We start from the raw sequence: 22,053 nt of genomic DNA, 5'->3' as shown, positions 1-22,053 counted from the left end.
CTGCACATAATGAGTGCTTAACAGATGCTTCCTGAATTGAATTGTTTTTTGTTTTTTGTTTTTGTTTTTTAAATTTTTTATTTATTTATTTATTTATTATTTTTGGCTGTGTTGGGTCTTCGTTTCTGTGCGAGGGCTTTCTCTAGTTGCGGCAAGCGGGGGCCACTCTTCATCGCGGTGCGCGGGCCTCTCACTATCGCGGCCTCTCTTGTTGCGGAGCACAGGCTCCAGACGCGCAGGCTCAGTAATTGTGGCTCACGGGCCCAGTTGCTCCGCGGCATGTGGGAATCTTCCCAGACCAGGGCTCGAACCCGTGTCCCCTGCATTAGCAGGCAGGTTCTCAACCACTGCGCCACCAGGGAAGCCCTGAATTGTTTTTAAAAAGTTTCTTTGGGAAAGTATTTGAGGCCTAAGCAACTAGCTTACAGATAAATCCGTAGGGGGCAGAGGACTATAATTTAAGGATTGCCTGTATTTCTAATAGCCAATTTGAAAAGAATGGACGCTCTCCAGAAAGTGGTGTGTTTCTATGCAGGTGTATGTCTGTTTCTCTTCTCTCTCTTCTCCTTACCTCATCAATTAGTTTCCTGGCATTTGCGATAGTATAATCACCAGCAAATAATACCACTAAGCATGACTCATCACTGTTCTTCTGTCTCTGACCCCGGGACACTGGAACGATACTTCTACTGGCTTCTGTGGAAAGGCGGACAGCTTTGAGCTCTTCGGTGGTAGGTAGAGGAACATGGTCCTGAATGACAGCATCTTCTGGAAGAAGGCTCCAATTGAGTTCTCCTGACACAGGTGTAAAGTCATGAATGTTACTCCAGGTATTATTGAAGATACTGAGCCCTGCATCTTTGAACTGGAAAGCTAATTCAGGGTAGTACCACTGAAAACAGCCAAACTTGATATTCGTGGAAGACTCAATAATGGGCTGAGTGGCACAGCACAAAAAGACTTCCAGCTTTCTACAATCCCGCACACGAAACTGTTGGCAGGCTAGTGCGCTCTTGCAATCTCTGCAATTCCGGAAAAACACACTGCCTTTCACCGGTCCCAGAAAAATGACACAGTTAGTACAGTCATCAATAGTAACTGTAGCAGAGTGATCAAAAATATAGATGTTACAGTTCTCACAGTCTTGAATGAGAAACTGTTGTCCTGCCACTTTCCCAGGCAAGCGACCTACTGTTTCATCCTTCAGTCCACTGAACATGTAGTCTTTTGGATCAACCTGCAGGAACAGACACAGACCTTGAGTATTACTGACATTATTCAGCAAACATTAATTGTCTATTGGGAGTCAGGAACGATTTTTATTGCTAAAATAATATGTTCCAACTCTTACTGACTTTGCGACATAATAAGAAAATGAGCAGGACAAAAAACTTTTTTTTAATAAATACATAAAAGGCATGGGGGGAAGAAAGGGAGAGGAAACTGTTATAGATAAAGAAAGACTCAGGACATACCAACCAAATGATGTGTGGACATTGTTGGATCCTGTTTTAACATCTCAACTGTAAAAGTACTTTTTGGAAACAATTGGGGAAATTCTCATACATACACACAGCATACTGGATGATATTAAGGAATATTTCAGCTTTGAGCCTTTTCTTTTTCTGATGCTTCACTTTTAAAAAACTTCTGCGTCTTTAAAACTTCTGAACTTGGAAATACACCCAGATTGGAATATGTTTCTCTATCTTTCCATAAATTGATGCCTGGGTCTTAGTTTCTAAACCCTGACTGATTTCTGCAATATGCTACAGAAAATGGAAGCACCTGAAGGCCCAAGAATCACTATATGTCAGAATTTGCATCTACAAATTTGATTGAAACATTTACTGAGCTACTCCTACAATGTAAATATTCCAAATTTCACCATTTCCATCTTTAGGCATTTTAAACTAAAGCTCACAGAACCTTTTAAACAGTGTGCCTGGAATCTGTCTCATTATTTTTAAAATTTTAGCTGACCTCTCAAAATATAGTCATTAAAAGACCATTTTGATTTTTCTAAATTACTTTTAAATCTACTTGTACTGTCTTAACCTCTTCGTGAATATTAAATTTCATACAAAACTATTCATGTACCAGAAACAGGCTCCCATAGGTACGGTACACAAAAACTTGATTATTTACAAAGGATAATTTAATCATCTTAATCATTAGCAAATTAGCTTAAAGTGACTTATTCAGTATTACACAATAAATGTTGTACTCTTCAGTTTTACACAATGTACTAGAAGTAGTATTGGTCTGTAGCATGAGGCAATAAAAGAGGCACCTGTTTTCTAGTCTCAATTTTGTCACCTATGAGCAACATGAATGAAAAAGGCACTTTAACTTTCTAGATCTTCATTCAACCATTCGGCCATTTGAACAGCCAATAGGAGCCAGACATTGTTTTAAGCACCAAAATGAATATGACCAACTCTTTCCATAAAAGAAGTGAACACTAACCTAAACAAATGATTTTAAAACAACCTGGCTGTGTAATGAGAGATGCTCAGAATATTCTGGAAATACAGAGGAGGGACACAAGGCTCAGGGGAGGTAGGGGTGTAAGACTTCCTGTGCAAAGTGAGAATGAATAAGCTGAAGTTCACCAGGTAAAAGGGGTAGGAGTAAAGGATCCTCCCTTCCCATATCAGGCAAAAGTGAAAGAATGAAACAAAAGAAAACTCTTCAGGGAGTGTGAGGAAAAGTGAACATGGTCTGGCGTTACCAGTGATACTGCAATGGGAGCAAATGAAGCTGGAGAGGTAGGCAGGGGCCATATTATGAAGCTTGGAAGTTCTCCGTGGACAAAGGGGTACCACAGAATGATTTAAATAAGCAAAATTTACATTTTAGGAAGATTATTCTGGTAAGAATAAGGACAAGTGGCGTGTGGATCGGAGAGGTGGCTGCAGTCATCCAGAAAGGGCTGGAACTAGAGCAGTGGTTAGCAGGGAAGAGGAAGATGGAATGAATTTGAGAAATACAGAGGAAGGAGAATCAGCCGATTTAGTAATTCAATGGCTGTAGGAGGTAAGGCAGAAGGATGGGTCAAAAATGATTCCTAGTTCTCTAGTCCAGTATTTTTCAACCTTTTTGACTACAATTCACATTAGTACATTCTCCAGCACAGCCCAGTACACGTACTTATGAGTATTTGTACATGTACACATACCAATGAAAGAAAAGTTTCACAAAATAATACTTACCCTTAATTTGTGTTAAACCCCAAATATTTTCTATTATCCCACCCACAGGTTTGAAGAAACACTGCTCTGGTTTATGTGATTGGATGTTGGTAGTGCCACACACCAAAAAAAAAAGAGAAGAAAAAGAAAATATAAGAGGCAGCACAGGTTTAATGTGGGAAGAGGTGTTCAAGCGATTCCATTTCTAGGATTTTACAGGTGACACACATATATAAAGGTACAGTGTTCCAGTTTGGTCTCTATCAAGATACTGAACTAGCATAGTTGCTGGCTCCCAGTTATCCAAGATCAATCTCAAATGGACCAAGTAAGAAAAACACCAAGAAAAGGGGAAACTATGAGACACCCCTGTGGTGGGTGTGGGAACAGAAAACAGAAAAGGAAACTCAGATTTCTTCTCTTGCTTCTCCCCTTCCCAAATCTTGAGACAACAATGCTTCCCCTACACCTGCTAGGACTCAGACCTCTGGTCCAGATTTCCCTGGGAGCAAATTCAGGGCAGGGCAGAAACCCTGTGCTGGTGAAGAGCTGAGAAAAATGGGTGGGGATGAACTTTGACAGTGGTTCAGGACCTCTCCAGATCCTCAGAACTGGCAAATTAAAATCTAAGGAGTGTCTTCTAATGCTGCTTCTCAAGTACTGATTGGTCAAATGAACCAAAAAAAAAAAAATCAACAAGGATCTAGGAGATCCAAACCACACAATGAATAAGTTTGAGTTCTGCACCCAACTAGTAGAGTATACTCACATTTTTTCTCAAGCACACATTGAAGGATTTTTTAAAAAATCATGTACTAGTACTAGATCATAAAGAAAGCCTCAACAAATTTTAAATAATAGATAACTTACAGGCTATTATATGCGACCAAGATGCAATTAAATTAGAAGTTAATAACAAAAGATACTTTAAAAAATCTTTGCCTATTTGAAAATTTAAAAAACACACTGCTAAATAACTCAAGGATTAAAGAAATCATAATCAAAACCTAAAAATACTTAGGATTAAATGTTAAAACACCAGCTATGGAATGCAGCAAAAATGGTGCTTAAATAGCTACAATAAAAACTCTCAAATTAATGAGTTAAATGTCCATCTTAAGAAATTAGACAATAAATAGTAGAATAAACCTACTTTCTGTAGTAGAAGGAAAAAAGATAAAAATAATGGAGAGATTAATGATTTAGAAATCAAATATACAATAGAAAACATCAGCAAAGCCCCAAATAGGTTTTTTTTGGGGGGGAAAAAACTAAAAATTGGGAATTCCCTGGTGGTCCAGTGGTTAGGGCTCCACGCTTCCATTGCAGGGGGCATGGGTTCAATCCCTGGTCGGGGAACTAAGATCCCGCTAGCTGCGCAGCATGGCCAAAACAAAAAAACAAACAAACAAAAAAACAAAACCAAAAATTAGGCAAACTTCTGGCATGGATGATCAAGAGAATAAGAACAAAAACAGTATGAATGAAAGGGGCGTATAATTATAAATAAAGTAGAAGTTAAAAAGAGAATAACAACAACTATATACCAACAATTTAAAAAACATTTTGTCCATGAAATGAATGCATCTCTTAAAAAATAACTTACCACAGCGAATTTGAGAAGTTAAAAGCTTAAATAAAAAGCTATTACTACTAAAGAAATAGAAGCAGTGGCTAAAGTGTTCCCACAAAGAAAACACCAGGCCCTGATGGTTTTATAAGCAGATTCTAGTTTTATTCATCCCAGTTTTATGCAAACCTTTAAAGACAATAGAAAAAGAAGCAACAGTCCTAATTCATGCTACTAGTCTGTCCAGCAAGAAATAAGAAAAACAAAGACATAACAAAAGAAAATTTTAGGTCCATTTCACTCATGCCTATAGATGTTTTTAAAAAATTGTCAATTAAATCAATCCTATAAGACGAGAAAGCACCACAACCAAGTTGGATTTGTCTCAGGTTGTGTAAAAATGGTTCATTATTAGAAAACCTTTCAACGTAAGTCACTAACTACTATGTGATATCAACTCACATTTTAGTCCTAACTCCTATCACCCTCCTATGGGAACTTTATTCTTCAGTAGATCTGACGCACTTGCTGTAACTTGTCTATGCCCTCTGATTCTCCTTTGCCCAGAAGGCTCTCTCCTAGTTCTTCTACTTGCCCACCTGTCACACTTTTCTTGTGACGCTTTCCAGTTCCCTCAACCAGAAGCCTACTCTCCTTTTTCTGAGTACCTACATTACATTAAATACCAATCTACATCCCCTTATGTATCTAAAACTTTGGGCTTGAATCCTGTAACCAATCTATTTAAAACAGAAACACCTCCTCCAATAATATTACCTCTTTACCCATCTTTATTTTTCTCCAAAGCACTTAGCTTCTTTTTAACACACTATATATGAACTGTATTTATTGTCAGTCTCCCTGCTGCCCTCCATTAGAACATAAACTACATGAGTGAAGGGATTATCTGTTTTGTTCACCCGTTTTCCCCAGACTTAGAAAAGTGCCTGGCACCACAGAGGCCCTGCACACATAATTATTGAATCCATTTTAACTACTTAATCTTCATTACCTCAGAGTATAACCAGAAGTAGGTGGTCTCCAGGTATCTCTTAAATAAACAAATATGAAGGGTAACTGAGATTGATGATCATACACTTCTCCACACCCCATCTCTCTACTTCATCCCCAAAGAAGACAGACTCTGAAATGTATTTTTAGGGACATTCACTTAGGTCACTGTTCAAGTTGGCCAACTTCTGAGTAGGAAGACAATTATACACAAAGCCAGGCAGAGGCACTCCTTTTAATGTCAGTCCTGGGTCTCTCCATTTTACATACTCTTCTGTCCCTACCTGCAGTAAAAGGAGGCTGAGGCTGCCTTCTACTTGGTAGAGCCAGTGGAAGGGGATGGGAATGTGGTCATGGAGTAGGCTAATGGGATCTTCATCTAGTCAGGAACATGCAAGAGGGGTTTAAGTTGGTTCTGCTTTAGGCCTTAAGGAGGATAAAAAACGTTCTCTGGTCTTCTTCAGCTTGTCTTCTCAGCACCAGTCTACCTCCCACAGTGGGAGTGAGATGATCTAGAGTGCCACCAATAGGTTTTTTTGAAAAGGAGTCCAGGAGTTGGCCTGTCTCTACCAAGGCCTCAAACTCAATGAGCAAGGGGAATCTTCAAGCTTCAGTTTATGGTTTCTCTCACTGTACCAGAAACTCCTTAAAACTTTTATGTAAAATTTTGTGTGTATTTTCCTGGAGAATTGATTTGGGCTTCAAGATTCTGGCCAAATTATCTTTGCCTAAGACACAGACAGCAAGTTCAAAAGTTTGCAGGCATATTTATCTCAGAATTAAATAGGAAACAAACCACTGTTTGGATAAAGAGAAAAAATAAAAGTTAATACTTCTTACTTAAAGGAATTCAGCTAATTTTTTTGGCATGGGAAATGATATATATTATAAATGAACAGTATTAAACAGAAATTTCAACTATATTAATTATAATATATTATAATTAGTACTATATTAGTAGTTGTAGTTGAGACTTGTTGCAAATGCAGAAAGAAAATCGATTCTTAACTTTAAAATTACTGGGCTGCTGTCTTAGTCTGCTTGGGCTGTGTTATGGACTGAATGTTTGTGTCCTCTCAAAATTCATATGTTGAAGCTCTAACCCCCCAATGTGATGGTATTTGGAGGTAATTAGATTTAGATGAGGTCGTGAGGGAGGGGCCCTCACGATGGGATTAGTGTCCTTATAAGAAGAGATCTCTCTCTCCCTCCATGCAGGCAGGCACCGAGGAAAGGCCACGTGAGCACATAGCAAGAAGGCGGCTGACTACAAGCAGGAAGCAGGCTTTCCCCAGTAAGAACTGCAGAACTCTTGGCACACTGCAAGTCCGTCCAAATCCCTGCACTAACAGACTTGACCAAACTCTAGCATGGCTTCTACTAGCACAAGGCTTTGTCCCTAGAATGACCCCAGGTCCCCATTAAAATGCCTGCCTGAGGAAGCTCAACTCCACAGGAAATTTTACTATTTGTTCTAGCCAACATCTGATGATAGGCCACTGACCTCCCTTTCTTAAAGCATTTACTAAAAAGGGCTTACAATTGTGACTGTATCTCTTACTAATGAGAAGTGTCCTTCTCAAGGACCTGAGATCCATTCCTATGAAATGTAATTATTAGGAAGGATAGGGCCTCTGTTTACCAGTCTCTGTGGGAGGATAAGATCCTAACTTCTAAAACTGCCAGCTAACACGGCTGGCCTAATCTTATTTACACGGACCAACTTTGTAATTTTTCACTTCTCTGACTCTACTGAGTCCCTGCTCTCCCCGTTCCCTCATTCTTCCTTCAATGGCTTAAGTCACCTCTGCACAAATCAGAATGGAGCTCAGCTCCTTCCCCCGTCAGTAGTTACTGAACAAAATCTGTTTTCACTGCTTTAACTAATGTCCAGCTGTATTTATCTCTGACACCAGACACTGGATCTGTTGGTACCTTGATCTTGGACTTCCGAGCCTCCAGAACTGTGAGAAATAAATTTCTGTTGTTTAAGCCACCCAGTCTATGGTATCTTGTTACAATGGCCTGAGCAGACCAAGACAGGCTGCCATAACAAAATAATACAGACTGGGTAGCTGAAACAACAGAAATTTATTTCTCACAGTTCTAGAGGCTGGGAAGTACAAAATCAAGGTGCCATTGTGGTTGGCTTCTGGTGAGACCTCTCTTCTTATCCTGCAGATGGTTGCCTTCTTGAATTATCCTCACATGGTCTTTCCTGGGTGGTGCATGGCAAGCTTTCTGATGCCTCTTCATATAAGGACACTAATCCTATCAGATCAAGGCCCCATCGTCATGACCTCATTTAACCTTAATTACTTCCTTACAGGCCCCATCTCCAAACAGAACCACACTGGGAGTTATGGTTTCAACATATGAATTTGGAGGCGGCTGGGGGGGTGTGGTGGGGAACACAAACAATCAGTCCATAACTGCTGCCAATGCTGAGGAGTTAAATGTGATTTACTACTCTACATATTTTATCTAGACACCTCAGTTCTCGTAGTTTACTGGGTGAAATTAATCCTATAGCTAAAGAGTTCTAGAGTATAAAATTATTTGGACTATCATTATGATCTACAAAGGAGAAACTTAGGATTTACGTTGCTGTACTTACTTTCTCAACAATTCCTGAAAGCTCTTCAAAACAAAACGTGATAATAAAAAACTTGAAGCTTAGTACCATAATAATTTTGCAAAAGTTACTAGTTCTCAAAGTGACCAAAATCACAAACATGAAAGGTGAAGTTTTTTAACTACTTTTTCACAAGAATCACTTATGAAGTGAGCTTAGTTTAGGTCATATTTCTAACTACAATGCTTGAAAGGTAGTGGATATACTCTCAAAAATCAAAGAAACATTTCAGGAGTTGGAATTCACCTGATATAGCTAAAAAACTAAGGTAAGTATTATTTTCCTAACAGAAAACAAAAGTGAACATCTTATTCTTTCACTGAGCAGTTATGCAAATTTTTCATTAAAATTCACCTCCACAGTTAAACTTCCATAGTGATAATCTGAGATGAAATAATGGCATTTGTTAGTTTTAATGGAAATCTGGTCTGGGTAGAAGTTCAAAATAAGACTCAGGAGTATAAGGAGCACTATACAGGCACCAGGCACCATTCTAAGTGCTTTATAATCATTCACTCAATCCTCATAAAAACCCCTATGAGGGTTGTATACTATAATTATCTCTATTTTACAGATGAGAAAATTGAGGCACCCAGAGGCTAAATAACTTACCCAAGGTCACACAGTAAATACTTGAGCTGAGTCTCAGACCTAGGCAGTCTGGCTCCTAAGTACATTCTCTTGGCTGCTTCTTCGTATTCAACCATATTCAAACAGAAACCAATGTTTACTAGGTGAATAAATCAATGGAACAGAATAGAATTTAAAACAGACTTATGTATATATTGACAAAGGTGCAAAGGCAATTCAATAGAGAAAGGATAATCTTTTCAACAAATGGTGCTGGAACAATTAGACATCTATATGTAAAAAAATAAAGAATCTCCCATACCTTGTATCATACTTAACAATTAACTCAAAATGGATCATAGAACCTAAATATAAAACCAAAAACTCTAAAACTTCTAGAAGAAAACAGAAGAGAAAACGTTTGTAATCTTGGTTAGGCAAAGATTTCCTAGATGTGAAACCAAAAACATGATCCATAAAAGAAAAAACTGAAAATTGGGCTTTTATCTAAATTTTGAAAACTTTTGTTCTTCAAAAGACACTATTAAGGTACTTCCCTGGCGGTCCAGTGGTTAAGACTCCGAGTTTCCACTGCAGGGGGTGTGGGTTCGATCCCTGGTTGGGGAACTAAGATCCCGCATGCTGCGTAGCAAAAAAACAATAAATAAAATGTGAATCTTTAAAAAAAAAAAAGACACTATTAAGAGAAGGCAAGTCATTATTTGGGAAAAAAGTATTTGCAAGACACACATGACAAGGGACTTGTATCCAGGATATATAAAAAACTCTCAAAACTCAATAATAAGAAAACAAATAACCCAGTAAAAAAAATGGGCAAAAGGTTTTAATAAACACTTCACCAAAGAAAATATACAGATGGCAAATAAGTACATGGAAAAATGCTCCACAAATAATTAGTCATTAGGGAAATGCAAATTAAGCCACAATGCAATACCACTACACTCCTATTAGAATGGCTAAAAATTTTTTAAAAACTGACCATACCAAGTGCTGGTGAGGATGCAGAGAAACTGGATTTCTCATACATTACTGACGGGAATGCAAATAGCACAGCTGCTTTGGAAAAGGGTTTGGCAGTTTCTTATAAAGTTTAATATACAATTTCCATGTGACTCAGAAATCCTACTCCTAGGTATTCACTCAAGTGAAATGAAAGCTTATGTTTATTCAAAAACCTGTATGCAAATGTTTATGGTAGTTTTATTCATAATTATCAGAATTTGTAAACAACCTAAATGTTCTTCAACTGGTGAATGGATAAACAAATGTGGTAAATCCATAAAATGGACTACTACTCAGCAATAAAAAGGAACTCCTGATACGTGCAACAACATGGATGAATCTTAAATGTGTCATGCTAAGTGAAAGAAGCCAGACTCAAAAGGTTACCTACTACATGATTCCATTTATAAGACATTCTCAAAAAGATAAAACTATAGGGATAAAAAACAGATCAGAGGCTGGAGGCAGAGTTGACTACAAAGGAGCACGAGGAAATTTGGGGGGAATGATGGTACTGTTCTATATCTTGATTATGGTGATAGTTACATGACTGTATTTGTCTGTCAAAACTCACAGAACTGTACACTTTAAAAGGGTAAATTTTACGTTATGTAAATTACACTTCAATTAAAATAAATTATTTAAAACTTACACATTGTTAAGTCACTTTCAAGGCAACATAGTTATGTAGCTGAAAGGTAATTTCATGAGTGAAAATAACAAATACCAGTACCTTGATCTTATATACATTGATGACAAGAGAAGGTGAAGTATTATACTTATATAACACACCATGTTGCTAAATATATAACCACAAAATAGAATTATGAAATTTTAGGATTACAAAGGATTTTTCATATCATCTAATTGATTTTTAATCTAATTGTACATCCTGTCACATTCTCTCTGTTCATTCAGATCTGCCTGAATGCTTCTAACGATGCTTACCTCTTCTCTTAAGATGCTCAAAGAATTAAAGAACTGGAAGGGATCTTAGGAAATTGAGGGCTGGAAAAGCTAAATGACTTGCCAGTGAGATACAGTACAGGGCAGAATGCAAATTAAAACCCCAGTCCCATACACTTTCCACTCCATGTGCTTTTCCCCTTTTCCCACTTTATATGAGTGAAGAAATTGGAACCCCCATACACTGCTGGTGAAATGTAAATGGTGCAGACACTTTGAAAAACAGTTTGGCAGATTCTCACAAAGTTAACCATAGAGTTACTATATGACCCAGGAATTCCACTCCTAAGTATATATCGAAAAGAAATTAAAACATATGTCTACACAAAAGCCTGTACACAAATATTCATAGCAGCATTATTTGTAATGGCCAAAAAGTGGAAACAATGAAAAGCCGAATGTCCATCAACTAATGAATGGATAAACAAAATGGACAGTAAAATAAATAAAATTGATTTATAAATAAAATGAAATAAAATATCTACTCTGTTAATGTCATTCAGCAATAAAAAGGAATAAACTACTGATATATGCTATAATATGGATGAATCTCAAAAACATGCTAAGTGAAAGTAACAAAAGACCACATATTGTATGATTCCACTGACAAATGTCCTAAATAAGCAAATCTATAGAGATAGAAAGTAAAACTGTAGTTTCTAGGGGCTAGGAGGAGTGAGGAGTAACTACTTATGGACCTGGGTTTCTTTTGTGAGGGACAAAAATGTTCTAAAATTAGATCATAGTGATAGTAACATAGCCCTGTGGACTTGCTGAAACTATTGAATTGTACACTTTAAATTAGTAAACTGTATGGCATATGAATTTATCTCAATAAAGCTATTTTAAAATGAATAAACAAAGAACTAGTTACTTCCTTTAAGCAGCAAAAACTTTATGTAAAGGATTTAAAACATGTCGACAAGTTTGACACTTCTCCCATCAAGAGGTCCCCTCCCCTTGGACGCAGGTGGACACCTGTGATTGCCTCAACCAACAAAACATAGCAGAAGTAATGCTACATCACTTAAGAGCCTAGTTAGAAAAAGCCATGCAGCTTCTGCCAGTCTCTCTTAGGACACTTGCCCTGGGAACCTAGCCATCACGCCGTGGGGAAGCCCAGGCTACAGGAAGAGGCCTCTGGCCCTTAGCCCCAGCTGAGCTTCCAGCCAAAAGCCAGCATCAACTTGCCAGCCAGCTCTGTGATTAAGTCATATTGAAAGCAGATCCTCCAACCCCCAGTCAAGCTGCTGCAGCTGATGCCAGATAAAGCAAAGAGCCAACCCGGCTAAGCCCTACACAAATTGCAGAGTTGTGAACAAAATAAGTACTTGCCATTATTCTATGCCATTAAGTTTTGGGGTGGTTTGGTATGCAACAATGGATAACTAGAATACCTCACGTACTTAAAAGGCTAAAAACAGCATCTAGCCCCCTACTCAATGCAGACACTTCTTTCTAGTAGGTCTCCATCCAACCTGTGCCTGAATGTTTTGACCAACATGGAGATCAGTTCTTCACAAAGCCACCCTTTCCACTGAAGAACAACTCTGGGAATTATGATCTGCCTTATACTAAGACTGGTTCTGTCCTGCCCAATCTCTGGCCCAAGTTCTATCCTCAGAGGTGACCAGTACTATCTAACCCTCTTTCTCAGGACAGGCCTTTACCTTATTAAACAGTAGAGAAATTTTTACCAGGTTTGATTTTATAACTGAGGAACCTGAATGGACACAAGATGTGTTGTCCATACTCAAAATCACAATTTTCATACCTATGCCATCATTTCTATTGTCTAGAAAGAGTATTGGTATGAATAACTAGAAAATGAAAGCTACTTTTCTGTACTACTCATCTTCCCTTGATACTTAAATATTTCCTGTTTTAACTCAAAAAAGCCAGTCAGCTCTTCAAGGGCAGGGAAAATAATTCTTATAATTTTGAGTTTCCCTTGGTGTTTGAGAACATATATATTGAATAATTTGCCTAGCTATGGGAGGCAGCATACAGATAACAAGGATAAAAGCATTTCCTTCCAAATGATTTAAACACAGATCTTACAATCCAAAAATATTTCTCATCATGTCAATGTAGTAATTGTACAATAAACTTTTTTTTCCAAGTCAGCAATAGAAAATGAGCTTCTTACGCTGTTGATTACAGTATACCAGTTGTCATGACAACACTGAGTCCCCAAACATTCTTTCTAATTGAGACAATTTCTTCTAGCTTCGGTCCCCTAAGACTGACCCAATTACACAAGTCAAAACCCAAAACCCAGAGGGTGCCTCTCAATAAAGATACTCTGATTACACAACCTAAGGAAAAATCTAAACACCACTTTTCCAAGTTGCAAGGAAACTTTTCAGGCAGTGCACTTTTTTTTTTTGCACTTTCTTTTTACAGCTAAGTCTTACAAGTTGAATGGTAATTGTCTGATATAACTTTAAAATTGTTTATGTTATAGTCCATGATCACATTATAGAGACCTAAACTTTTAATACAAACCATTCTGTTAATATACATCCAACGTATCTCATTTATGTTCTCTGGGCTGCATTTGCATCCCATTCCTTTTAAGGTACAATTAAAATCTTCTAGGAGCAAGCAAGACCATGCTAAACTCAGTAAAAGTATCACTGGACTAATACAGAACATTTGCACACTACCCATACTGACCTCATGAGAGGTAAGGAGCTAGAAAAAAATCTTTAAAATCACATAAAATTTAGCAGGCTATCATAAATTAGAGGTACCCTAGAGTGAATTCTTAGTAATTCCAGAAGAAAAAGAAAAAATTCCCAAAAGAAAAAGCAATGTTGGGAAATGTGGTATCTCCACTGTCTCAAAATGTAAGCTGGTAATTCTTTCTCTAGTAGTCCAGAAGATTTTTTAAAGGGGTTGTTTTCAGACAGAAAATATAGTATTTTCCACTCTTACATGATAAAATGCTGCTATCAAGTATGGATAAAAGAGAATTAATAAACAGACCATGCAACCCTGTGAAACAGGGGCAGAAAGATGGAGCTGAGAAGTCTGTAAAAAGCGTCCAATTTTTAAAATCTGACACTTGGAGATCCGAGTTTATGTGAATACATTCTGCTGGGGACTGGAAATCATGTGGGATGGTCTATGAAATCAAAACATTAGTAAGACATTTACTATAAAGTAGTCATGGATACAGGTATGTTTATTAAGCAAGGAGTTAACCGTTCATAACACTCATTTAAAAGTCTTTCTTTTCGTTTGGATGAGAAAAATAATTGATGGATCTATCAAAGTATTTTATTAAACACAAATGGAGAACTATGTAGAAAGAGGAAGCATTATGAAATTTATGACTAAGTGCGCTTTGTGTAAGACTAGTGGACGTGTTCAAAGCTTTTTCGTTTCTGGCTACATAGAAAAGCAAAAATAAGGGCATTTTCATTCATGAAAGCAACAGTAAAATATTGCCTGGCTTATGCTGGTTATTTTCACCTTACGGTCTTAACACACATTCCAAGGCTGATTCCATTTTCATTATTCCTTTCGGGTAAGTGGAAGAGGAGGTCATACAAAGCTGTATGTCAAACAGTCCACTTCGTCATTGAGAAAATTCAGCAGTGGAATATATCAGGAGGCACCAAAGAGATTTACTGGCTAGGGCAGACAAAAGAGAAAACAACCACAGAAAGAACACAAGCCGCGAAAGAGGTGAGATCAGTCCCATGTGTAACTCGAGGACTGGACAAAACCCCGCTCGGCGCTGCGAGTGAAACGAGATGTGAGATTTGGGGCATTCCGGGTTCTCCTTCCTTCCCTGAAGTCCATCCTTGGATCGGAGGGCAGGATGCACAGAGGAGGGCAAGCCCGAAGGGTCCATCTGCCTGGACAATGAGCTCTAGGGCCCCTTCCAGCGCTGCACCGCCCTCCGTGGAGCCCTCTCTGACGCTGAATTTCACGGCTCCCCCAAAAGTCATTCACTCCGACTTCAACTACTCACGGGAGAGAGCGAGCGCGCAAGAGCGGCAGCTGCTGGGTCCGCCCCCTCAGCGCTGCCCGGCCGCTGGGGACCCTTGCCGAGCGGCTCGGGAAGGCTGAGACCAGCCGCTACGGCACTTTGGTTACCTTCTCGCGCTGGTCCCAGCTGTACTGCTTCGGCCGCTCCTCCTCGCCCTCCGGCTGCGACTCCTTCTCAGCCTTCCGCCTCTTGGAGAAGAAGCAGCCCATGGTCCCGGCCCGCGGGGTCCCACTAGCCGCTACTCCTCGCCGGCGCGCTGGCTCAGACACCTTCTGGAGTTGTGGCGTGAACCCCTGGGGCCCGGGCCCCGCAGCTCTCCGGACACCGCCCCACGGAACCGCCCAACCGCCCTCAGCCTCGGTTCGCCGGCCAGGCCCCAAACCCCTTCTCTTTTTCCTCTCAATCGCCTTGACGACCCACCGCAGCCAATGACCGCTCAGCGCCCGGGGAGCCAATCCAAGTCCCGCGAGCAGCCCTGTGCGGCCTATGAAGAGAGGCCGACTTATGCACACAGCCATTCCGCGCCCGGCTCCTGCGCCAGCCCCCAGGGGCGGGCCCGGTCGGCCCAGATGCACTCACAGCCGACCCCGCCCCCAACCCTGCCCCGCCCCTCCTAGGACTCAGAGAGGTTGTCCCGCTGCCGGGAGTGCAGCCTCGGCAGCCAGGTCTTTTGGCCTTAGGTTCTCAGTTTCCAGGTTCTAGACGCGGGAGGGCTCCGTAGTTGAACATTAGACTTCAGTTTTGTGGTGCAATTGGTGAGGGAACAAGAATTCCTGCTGACGCAGGACGGGCCATGAAATTCGCATGCCTCACTCTTCGTCACCCATTCCCCGACCCTCCTTGCCCGACGTCTGGCCAGTGTCACCTCCTCGGGAAATTTCCCCAAAGACCTTCCCGATCCTCCTTGCCCTCTCTTATGTGCTTTCTTAGAATTTCCACGAATGACTCTAAAATTGAAGAAGAACTTAGAAAAATAATTATTTTTGTATCGTCTCCTTATTGGAACTGTGAATTTCTTGAGACCAAAAGCCCTGTGTTTTTCTTTTATTTAATCCCCCAAGCCTTGCTCAACTCCACACTAGTTGCTCAATTAAACGTTTGTCGAATGAATGCTTGCACACTAGTGAAGGAAACATTTACAACTTTTCCCTATTCTTTCCCAAAGAAAGTGACTAAAGTGGGGCGGAGGTGGTGGGGTGGGGGGAAGAGTAATGGTAAAGGGGTTCTCCTCAGGAGTTTATAGCCTGGTGGACGACACAAGCGTTGCCATATAAACTATCAGATCTGTTCTCAGCAAATGGTATAGGGTTTGTCTGAAGATATTTTTAAAAATATATACTAAATATTAGCATTTGCTATACTTGGGTTGAATGTTACTACAATACACATGTATTGCTTGTGTAATAGAAAAGGTAAGTTGTTGGTTTAATTCTCTGAGCACAGTATTTTGGCATTTGGTCGGACATCAAATGCAGATTAGTTTAGGCTCAAATTTGGTTATCTTTCTGCTTTCCCACACTTATTCACATCTAGTGTATGTCCTAAATGAGCCTCTGACTTAACTCGAGCATTAAGAGTGTTCCCTTTTTCACTTCCTGCCTTTTATTGCACAATCAGGAAGAAAAGTGCATGTGCTCAAGTATTAGAAATGACTGTAAATTGAAGTTCCAGATCTTAAGCAACAGAGTCTTCACCGGGTGCACACTTTTTCTTCCTCAGAGTGAGATGAAAAGTCTATGTGAGGATGTTTTGGATAAGACCCTTAGATGTTTTATATTCATAGAAGGTTAAAATTGTGATCCATTGCTGCGTAGTACAGTGGAGGAAACAGAGGTCCACAGCGGTGAAGGGACTAACTTGTGGTCACAATGAGTGTGGTTAGACAGGTTCTATAAAAAATCCAGAGCCTGGGGCTTCCCTGGTGGCGCAGTGGTTGAGAATCTGCCTGCCAATGCAGGGGACACGGGTTCGAGCCCTGGTCTGGGAAGATCCCACATGCCACGGAGCGGCTGGGCCCGTGAGCCACAACTGCTGAGCCTGCGCGACTGGAGCCTGTGCTCCGCAACAAGAGAGGCTGCGATGATGAGAGGCCCGCGCACCGCGATGAAGAGTGGCCCCCGCTTGCCGCAACTGGAGAAAGCCCTCGTACAGAAACGAAGACCCAACACAGTCATAAATAAATAAAATAAATAAATAAATAAAAATTAAAAAAAAAATCCAGAACCTGTGCTGTCCAGTGCTCCCTCTTCCTAAATTTGTTCCTTTCTGATTCATCTGAAAGAAAGAAGTAAAGAAGTACCTGCTTAGGCCTTCTGATGCCTATGGAGCTCTGTCCCACAGTGATGTTGTTCCTCTTAATGAACAAACAACAAAACTAATTTTAGAGAAACAATCCCTAAAACTCTCGTAGTTTTGAAGTATTCATTAATGAGAGACTTAAACCTAAAACAAAATCTATATCCAACAGTGATCTTTTCAGGGACCCTTAAACAAAAGTGACGATAAAATCCCCTTTCTGTTAAATCGCATCCCACCATCACCCCTGACCAAAAGCATATACACATGGCTGAGACCGTCATCCCACCCTGATTCCTCATGGCCTTTCTGTCCAAGTGCATACTACAATTTCTTTATATCTTAGTTCAGATTCTCAAGGGAGAGAACCAGATAAACTGCTGGCCAATCAATAGAATGGTTACCCACCGGTCAACTGTGCACCCCTGGTCTAATTGCTGCAGCCACAAGGATGAGTTCTATATTGCAAACACAAGTGGGAAGCAGGTCCTGGAAAGGGCACATGTGCTGGCAGCCCTAACTCCGCAGAGTCCAGACAGAAATTGGTCGCTCCTTCTGTTTATATTCCTCCTCCTACTTATACTCTTGTGACTCCTTTTCTATAGAAAGCTGCCCTTCATGATCAGCCAAACAGATAGATGTTCATCTGTATTAAAAAGTTGGGTTGTGGGTTTGCACCTGGCCACAGGCTCCAGACATGGTCTGGGTCCCCTGTGTTTCTTGACCACAGAAGTGACATTGTTACCTCTCAGAAGACAGTCCTGACAACATATATCGTCACAGCATGAATAAGCCAAGTACCCCAGCAACAGCGGCTGGAAAAGTCCCTTTTCTTGAGTTGACCTGACACAGGCTTGTTCACTCTGCACTCACCTAAGGAAACACTTTGCAAGTGAAGGAGAAGGGAGGAGAGGAGTGTTTCCATGATCTGTTTCTGCGTAACAAACTTAATGGCTTAAAACAATGATTATTTATCTTCCTCATGAATCTGCAATTTAAGCAGGGCTCAGTGGGGACAGCTCAACTCTGGTTTCATGCGGCATCCAAAGCCTCAGCCAGGATGACTCAAATGGCTGAATCATTCTACATGAAATCTCAGAGCCTCTCCATGTGATCTCTCTAGCAAGGTAGCCTTAAGTTAGTCATATTTCATACACCATACTGAAGGCTCCAAGAATAAATGTTCCATGAGACCAAGGCAGAAGCTGCAAGGCCTCTTAAGATGTAACTTCAGAAATCACACATCACTTCCTCCGGATTCTATTAATCACACAGGGCTGGCCCTGACTCCCTCAGGAAGGGAACTAAACAAATGCATGAATACTGGAAGGCATAGATCTTTGGGGTGTCATCTCAGAGGCTGGCTACCATAGCAGGAGTCGGTTCTGTCAATAGTATTACATATGTACTGAAGAAGAGAATTGGGAGGTTGAAAAAAATTGCACAAGCAGATAACTTTTTTCTTTTAATAGATTTTTGAACCAACATCTCTTCTCATACTTTAACTTTTAGGTAGTTCTTACCGATTTTCTTTCACCCTCTTATCAACCAGTTCTAATGATTTTTTAAAAGCATAAAAATTGTGTGTAATCAGGTTATAAAGACTGTATATTTTTCCGACTGCTCTTAGCATAGGGTATCTTGTTCACTGTTGTTGGTAAAATTCTTAATGTAAGCCAAGCAAAAAATATTTGGAAGTTAGTACAGAAAAGGAACAACAGAGGAAACAGACTTTTAACTCAAATGGGGATGGGGAGGGTGGAAAAGTCAAGAAAGGAGTCTCAGAAGTGAATGGTTTTAGCAGCATAAAATAAAAGTCATTCCAGTAACTTTTACAGCAAAGCAGTTCCAATGGAAACTACTTTAAAAAATAGTTTCCAGACTAAAAAAATCTTTTTCTAGTGGAATTTCCATTTTCCAAACACTCATTTCAATACTTTTCAGGAAAGGGACAAACTGTGATAAAACTAAAACCTCAGAGTTAATCAGAGTGTGCTAGTTCATAAAATTTGTTTTTACCTTTGGGATTTTATTAATAAAAGAGCTACTTCCCATTTCACCCAAGCTAGGTTAGAGACTTTATTTCCTAGTTTCCTCTATGCATGTAGATTAAAAAAAATAAGCTCTCAATCTGACATCGAGAAGATCCCAACTCACAAAATTGCTACTCATCAACAGTTGTATAGTATACAATTCCAAAATAGTCAGTAAGAAAGATTTGGGCAAGAAAACTGATGCCACAAGACAAAAGTTTTAGTAAAAGGATATTTAATAACATTTCCTACATCTTACATGAGGAAGTGGTTAATATCATATAGATGGCCAACACCTAAGCAGACCTGAAAGTCCCTGAGACCTTTATGAGTAGGATTTCTTTCCTACTCGCCCTTCCCCCTCTCCCCCGGTTCCTGACAAAAGTAAAAAAAGTCAGGGCTCATTCTAGATAAAATCTTCCCTGAGATCTTCTTTGCTGGGTTTTGTACAATTCCCACCTCCTCACCTCCCCACCACAAACACCCAGCTGCACGAATTAGGGAGGAAAACATCTCTTTAGCACTTCTTTCATTCATTCACTAATTCTCGTGGTGCTAAGAATAGCATCTAATCAGCAACAGTTCACTCTAAGAGAGAAACCCAGGATTTGTAGGGTTTGCAGTTTATACAATTTAGGTTGGGCCCTTTCTAAGAAAAATAATACAAATTATGAATACAAAATTGCTAGGGCCCCTCTTGGGGTACATACAGGACCCATGCAAATGGAGGGCCCTAAAGTTTCCATTCCGTTTGCTGTACTATAAGCCATTTGTCCAAAAGTATTAGGGATATTACTTCTTGGGGAGTCAGGATCTAAATTTACACATACTACATATTTTTCATATACTAATTGGCTTCAGAATGTATACATGACGGCACATGATACAGACAAAGGGCTAGGAAGACCATATTTTCCTGGCAATGTTGCAGATCTGCCACAATTTATGAAAAACCTCAACGGGAATGGAGAAACCCACAGGTGCAGGCTGATGAAAACCAATAAAAAAATGAGCTACTGGAGTCAGATATGCAAAGAACAAAATTTCTAAAGCAAATTTACTGACCGGTTAACAATCCACAGAGACAACTAGGTAACCAGACATTCAGATGACCAGAAGTGCAAATTTGGTCAAACTCTTTTTTAAAACTTTCCTATTAGAAAGATAAGTTAGAACCTTGAAATTTATACGTTGGCCTGGTATTTTAATTTTAAATTAGTATGATTGCAAATTTTTCTTTTTCTCAAACTGTTTAGAAAACTGATGCTTACACTTCCTGTTGAGACAGTGTAAGTTCTTATCAAGCCTGTCGTATCATGCTACCCTGCTGGCAGAAATAAACTCAGTTCCTACATCTCTTGTCCAACTTTTAATTTTAACAATGACAACATTCTATTTTGTAGTTACTTACCCTACTGCCTCCTAGTTGATAACCTTTGCTTGAAAAGGGTACTACCAAGGTATAATTTTCAAAATATTAAAAACATAATTCCTAGACAAATTGACAATGAGCCAGTATCAAATTATTGATTTAATTCATTAGTGAGGAAGCCAAAATGTCAACAAGTTGATTCAAAGAAGATATGAGAAGTGGGGCTTTATATAGTCAGTGAAGAAAAAGGAATGTTGAAATAAGATTGCTACCGTGGATACAAAACTGGTTAATGTCCTAAGGGGCAATAAAACCATAAGCTTGAGATCTTTTCTAATGAGCAGAAAAGAAAATCATCACGCTGGACCAGTTTTCTATAAGTTAATCTCTAACTTCACAGACTTATAAAATATCTGAGTACTAACCAATAATAAATTGTATGTCAAGCAAGTAACATTCCCTTAGAGAGTCAGCTGAACCTTAGTCAGGCTTGTTGGACAGTGTTATAGAACAGCATTAAAAGGCCCTGGTGGCGCAGTGGTTAAGAATCCGCCTGCCAATGCAGGGGACACGGGTTCGAGCCCTGGTCTGGGAAGATCCCACATGCCGTGGAGCAACTGTGCGCCACAACTACTGAGCCTGCGCTCTAGAGCCAGCGTGCCACAACTACTGAGCCCACATGCCACAACTACTGAAGTCCGCGCGCCTAGAGCCCGTGCTCCGCAACAACAGAAGCCACCACAGTGAGAAGCCTGCGCACTGCAACGAAGAGTAGCCCCTGCTCGCTGCAACTAGAGAAAGCAGAAAGCCCGCGCGCGGCAACGAAGACCCAATGCAGCCAAAAATAAAACAAATTTATATTTTAAAAAAAGGCCACGCAATTATCTTGCTTGTTTCCACATTCTGTTTAATTTTTCTACTCCTAGGCAATATGATTGCCACTATTTTCCAATAATCTACAGCTAAATCATAAGATTTGCACTTTGGCATTAGCATTCCCCTCAAGAATTTTGGTCTGGAGTTTGAAGGCTTGTTGGTTCCCTTCTTTGGGTTTCAGAGTTGTAAAAAATGTTACTTCATGATTCGTTCTTCTAATCTCCTAGTCTAAGAGTGTACTGCCAAATTAGCCAAACTGAGCAATGGCTCTGAGCGTCAGAACAAGCAGGAAAATCTTAGGCTATGTTATGGGTTGAACTGTATTCCCTCAAAACTCGTATGCTGAAGTGCTAACCCGCAGTACCTCAGAATGTGACCTTATTTGAAGATAGGGTCTTTATAGAGGTAATCCAGTTAAAGTGAGGTCATTAGGGTGGGTCCTAATCCAATATGACTTGTGTCCTAATAAGAAGGGGAAATTTGGACATAGACATGCACAGAGGGA

The 22,053-nt window shown here is 39.9% G+C and overlaps 1 protein-coding gene across 2 annotated transcripts in view; it reads right to left on the bottom strand.

Annotated features, from left to right (window-relative positions):
• The window catches only part of RP2 (RP2 activator of ARL3 GTPase), a 40,680-nt gene extending 25,294 nt beyond the window's left edge, over positions 1-15,386 (bottom strand). Inside the window, exons 1-3 of one of the 2 annotated variants that reach the window (XM_036839650.1) lie at positions 9,023-9,125; positions 3,216-3,281; positions 572-1,237 (exon numbers count right to left, since the gene is read on the bottom strand). In XM_036839650.1, the coding sequence (XP_036695545.1) occupies positions 572-1,219 (648 nt within the window). In that variant the 5' untranslated portion in view covers positions 1,220-1,237; positions 3,216-3,281; positions 9,023-9,125. Of the gene's footprint in view, positions 1-571; positions 1,238-3,215; positions 3,282-9,022; positions 9,126-15,079 lie in introns of those variants that run through there. The other variant, XM_036839649.1, reaches the window with a different exon arrangement.
• Positions 15,387-22,053: the final 6,667 nt, after the last annotated feature.

Source organism: Balaenoptera musculus, chromosome X (assembly GCF_009873245.2).
Source record: "Balaenoptera musculus isolate JJ_BM4_2016_0621 chromosome X, mBalMus1.pri.v3, whole genome shotgun sequence".
NCBI lineage: Eukaryota > Metazoa > Chordata > Mammalia > Artiodactyla > Balaenopteridae > Balaenoptera > Balaenoptera musculus.
This window is presented reverse-complemented; position numbering and strand designations above follow the sequence as displayed.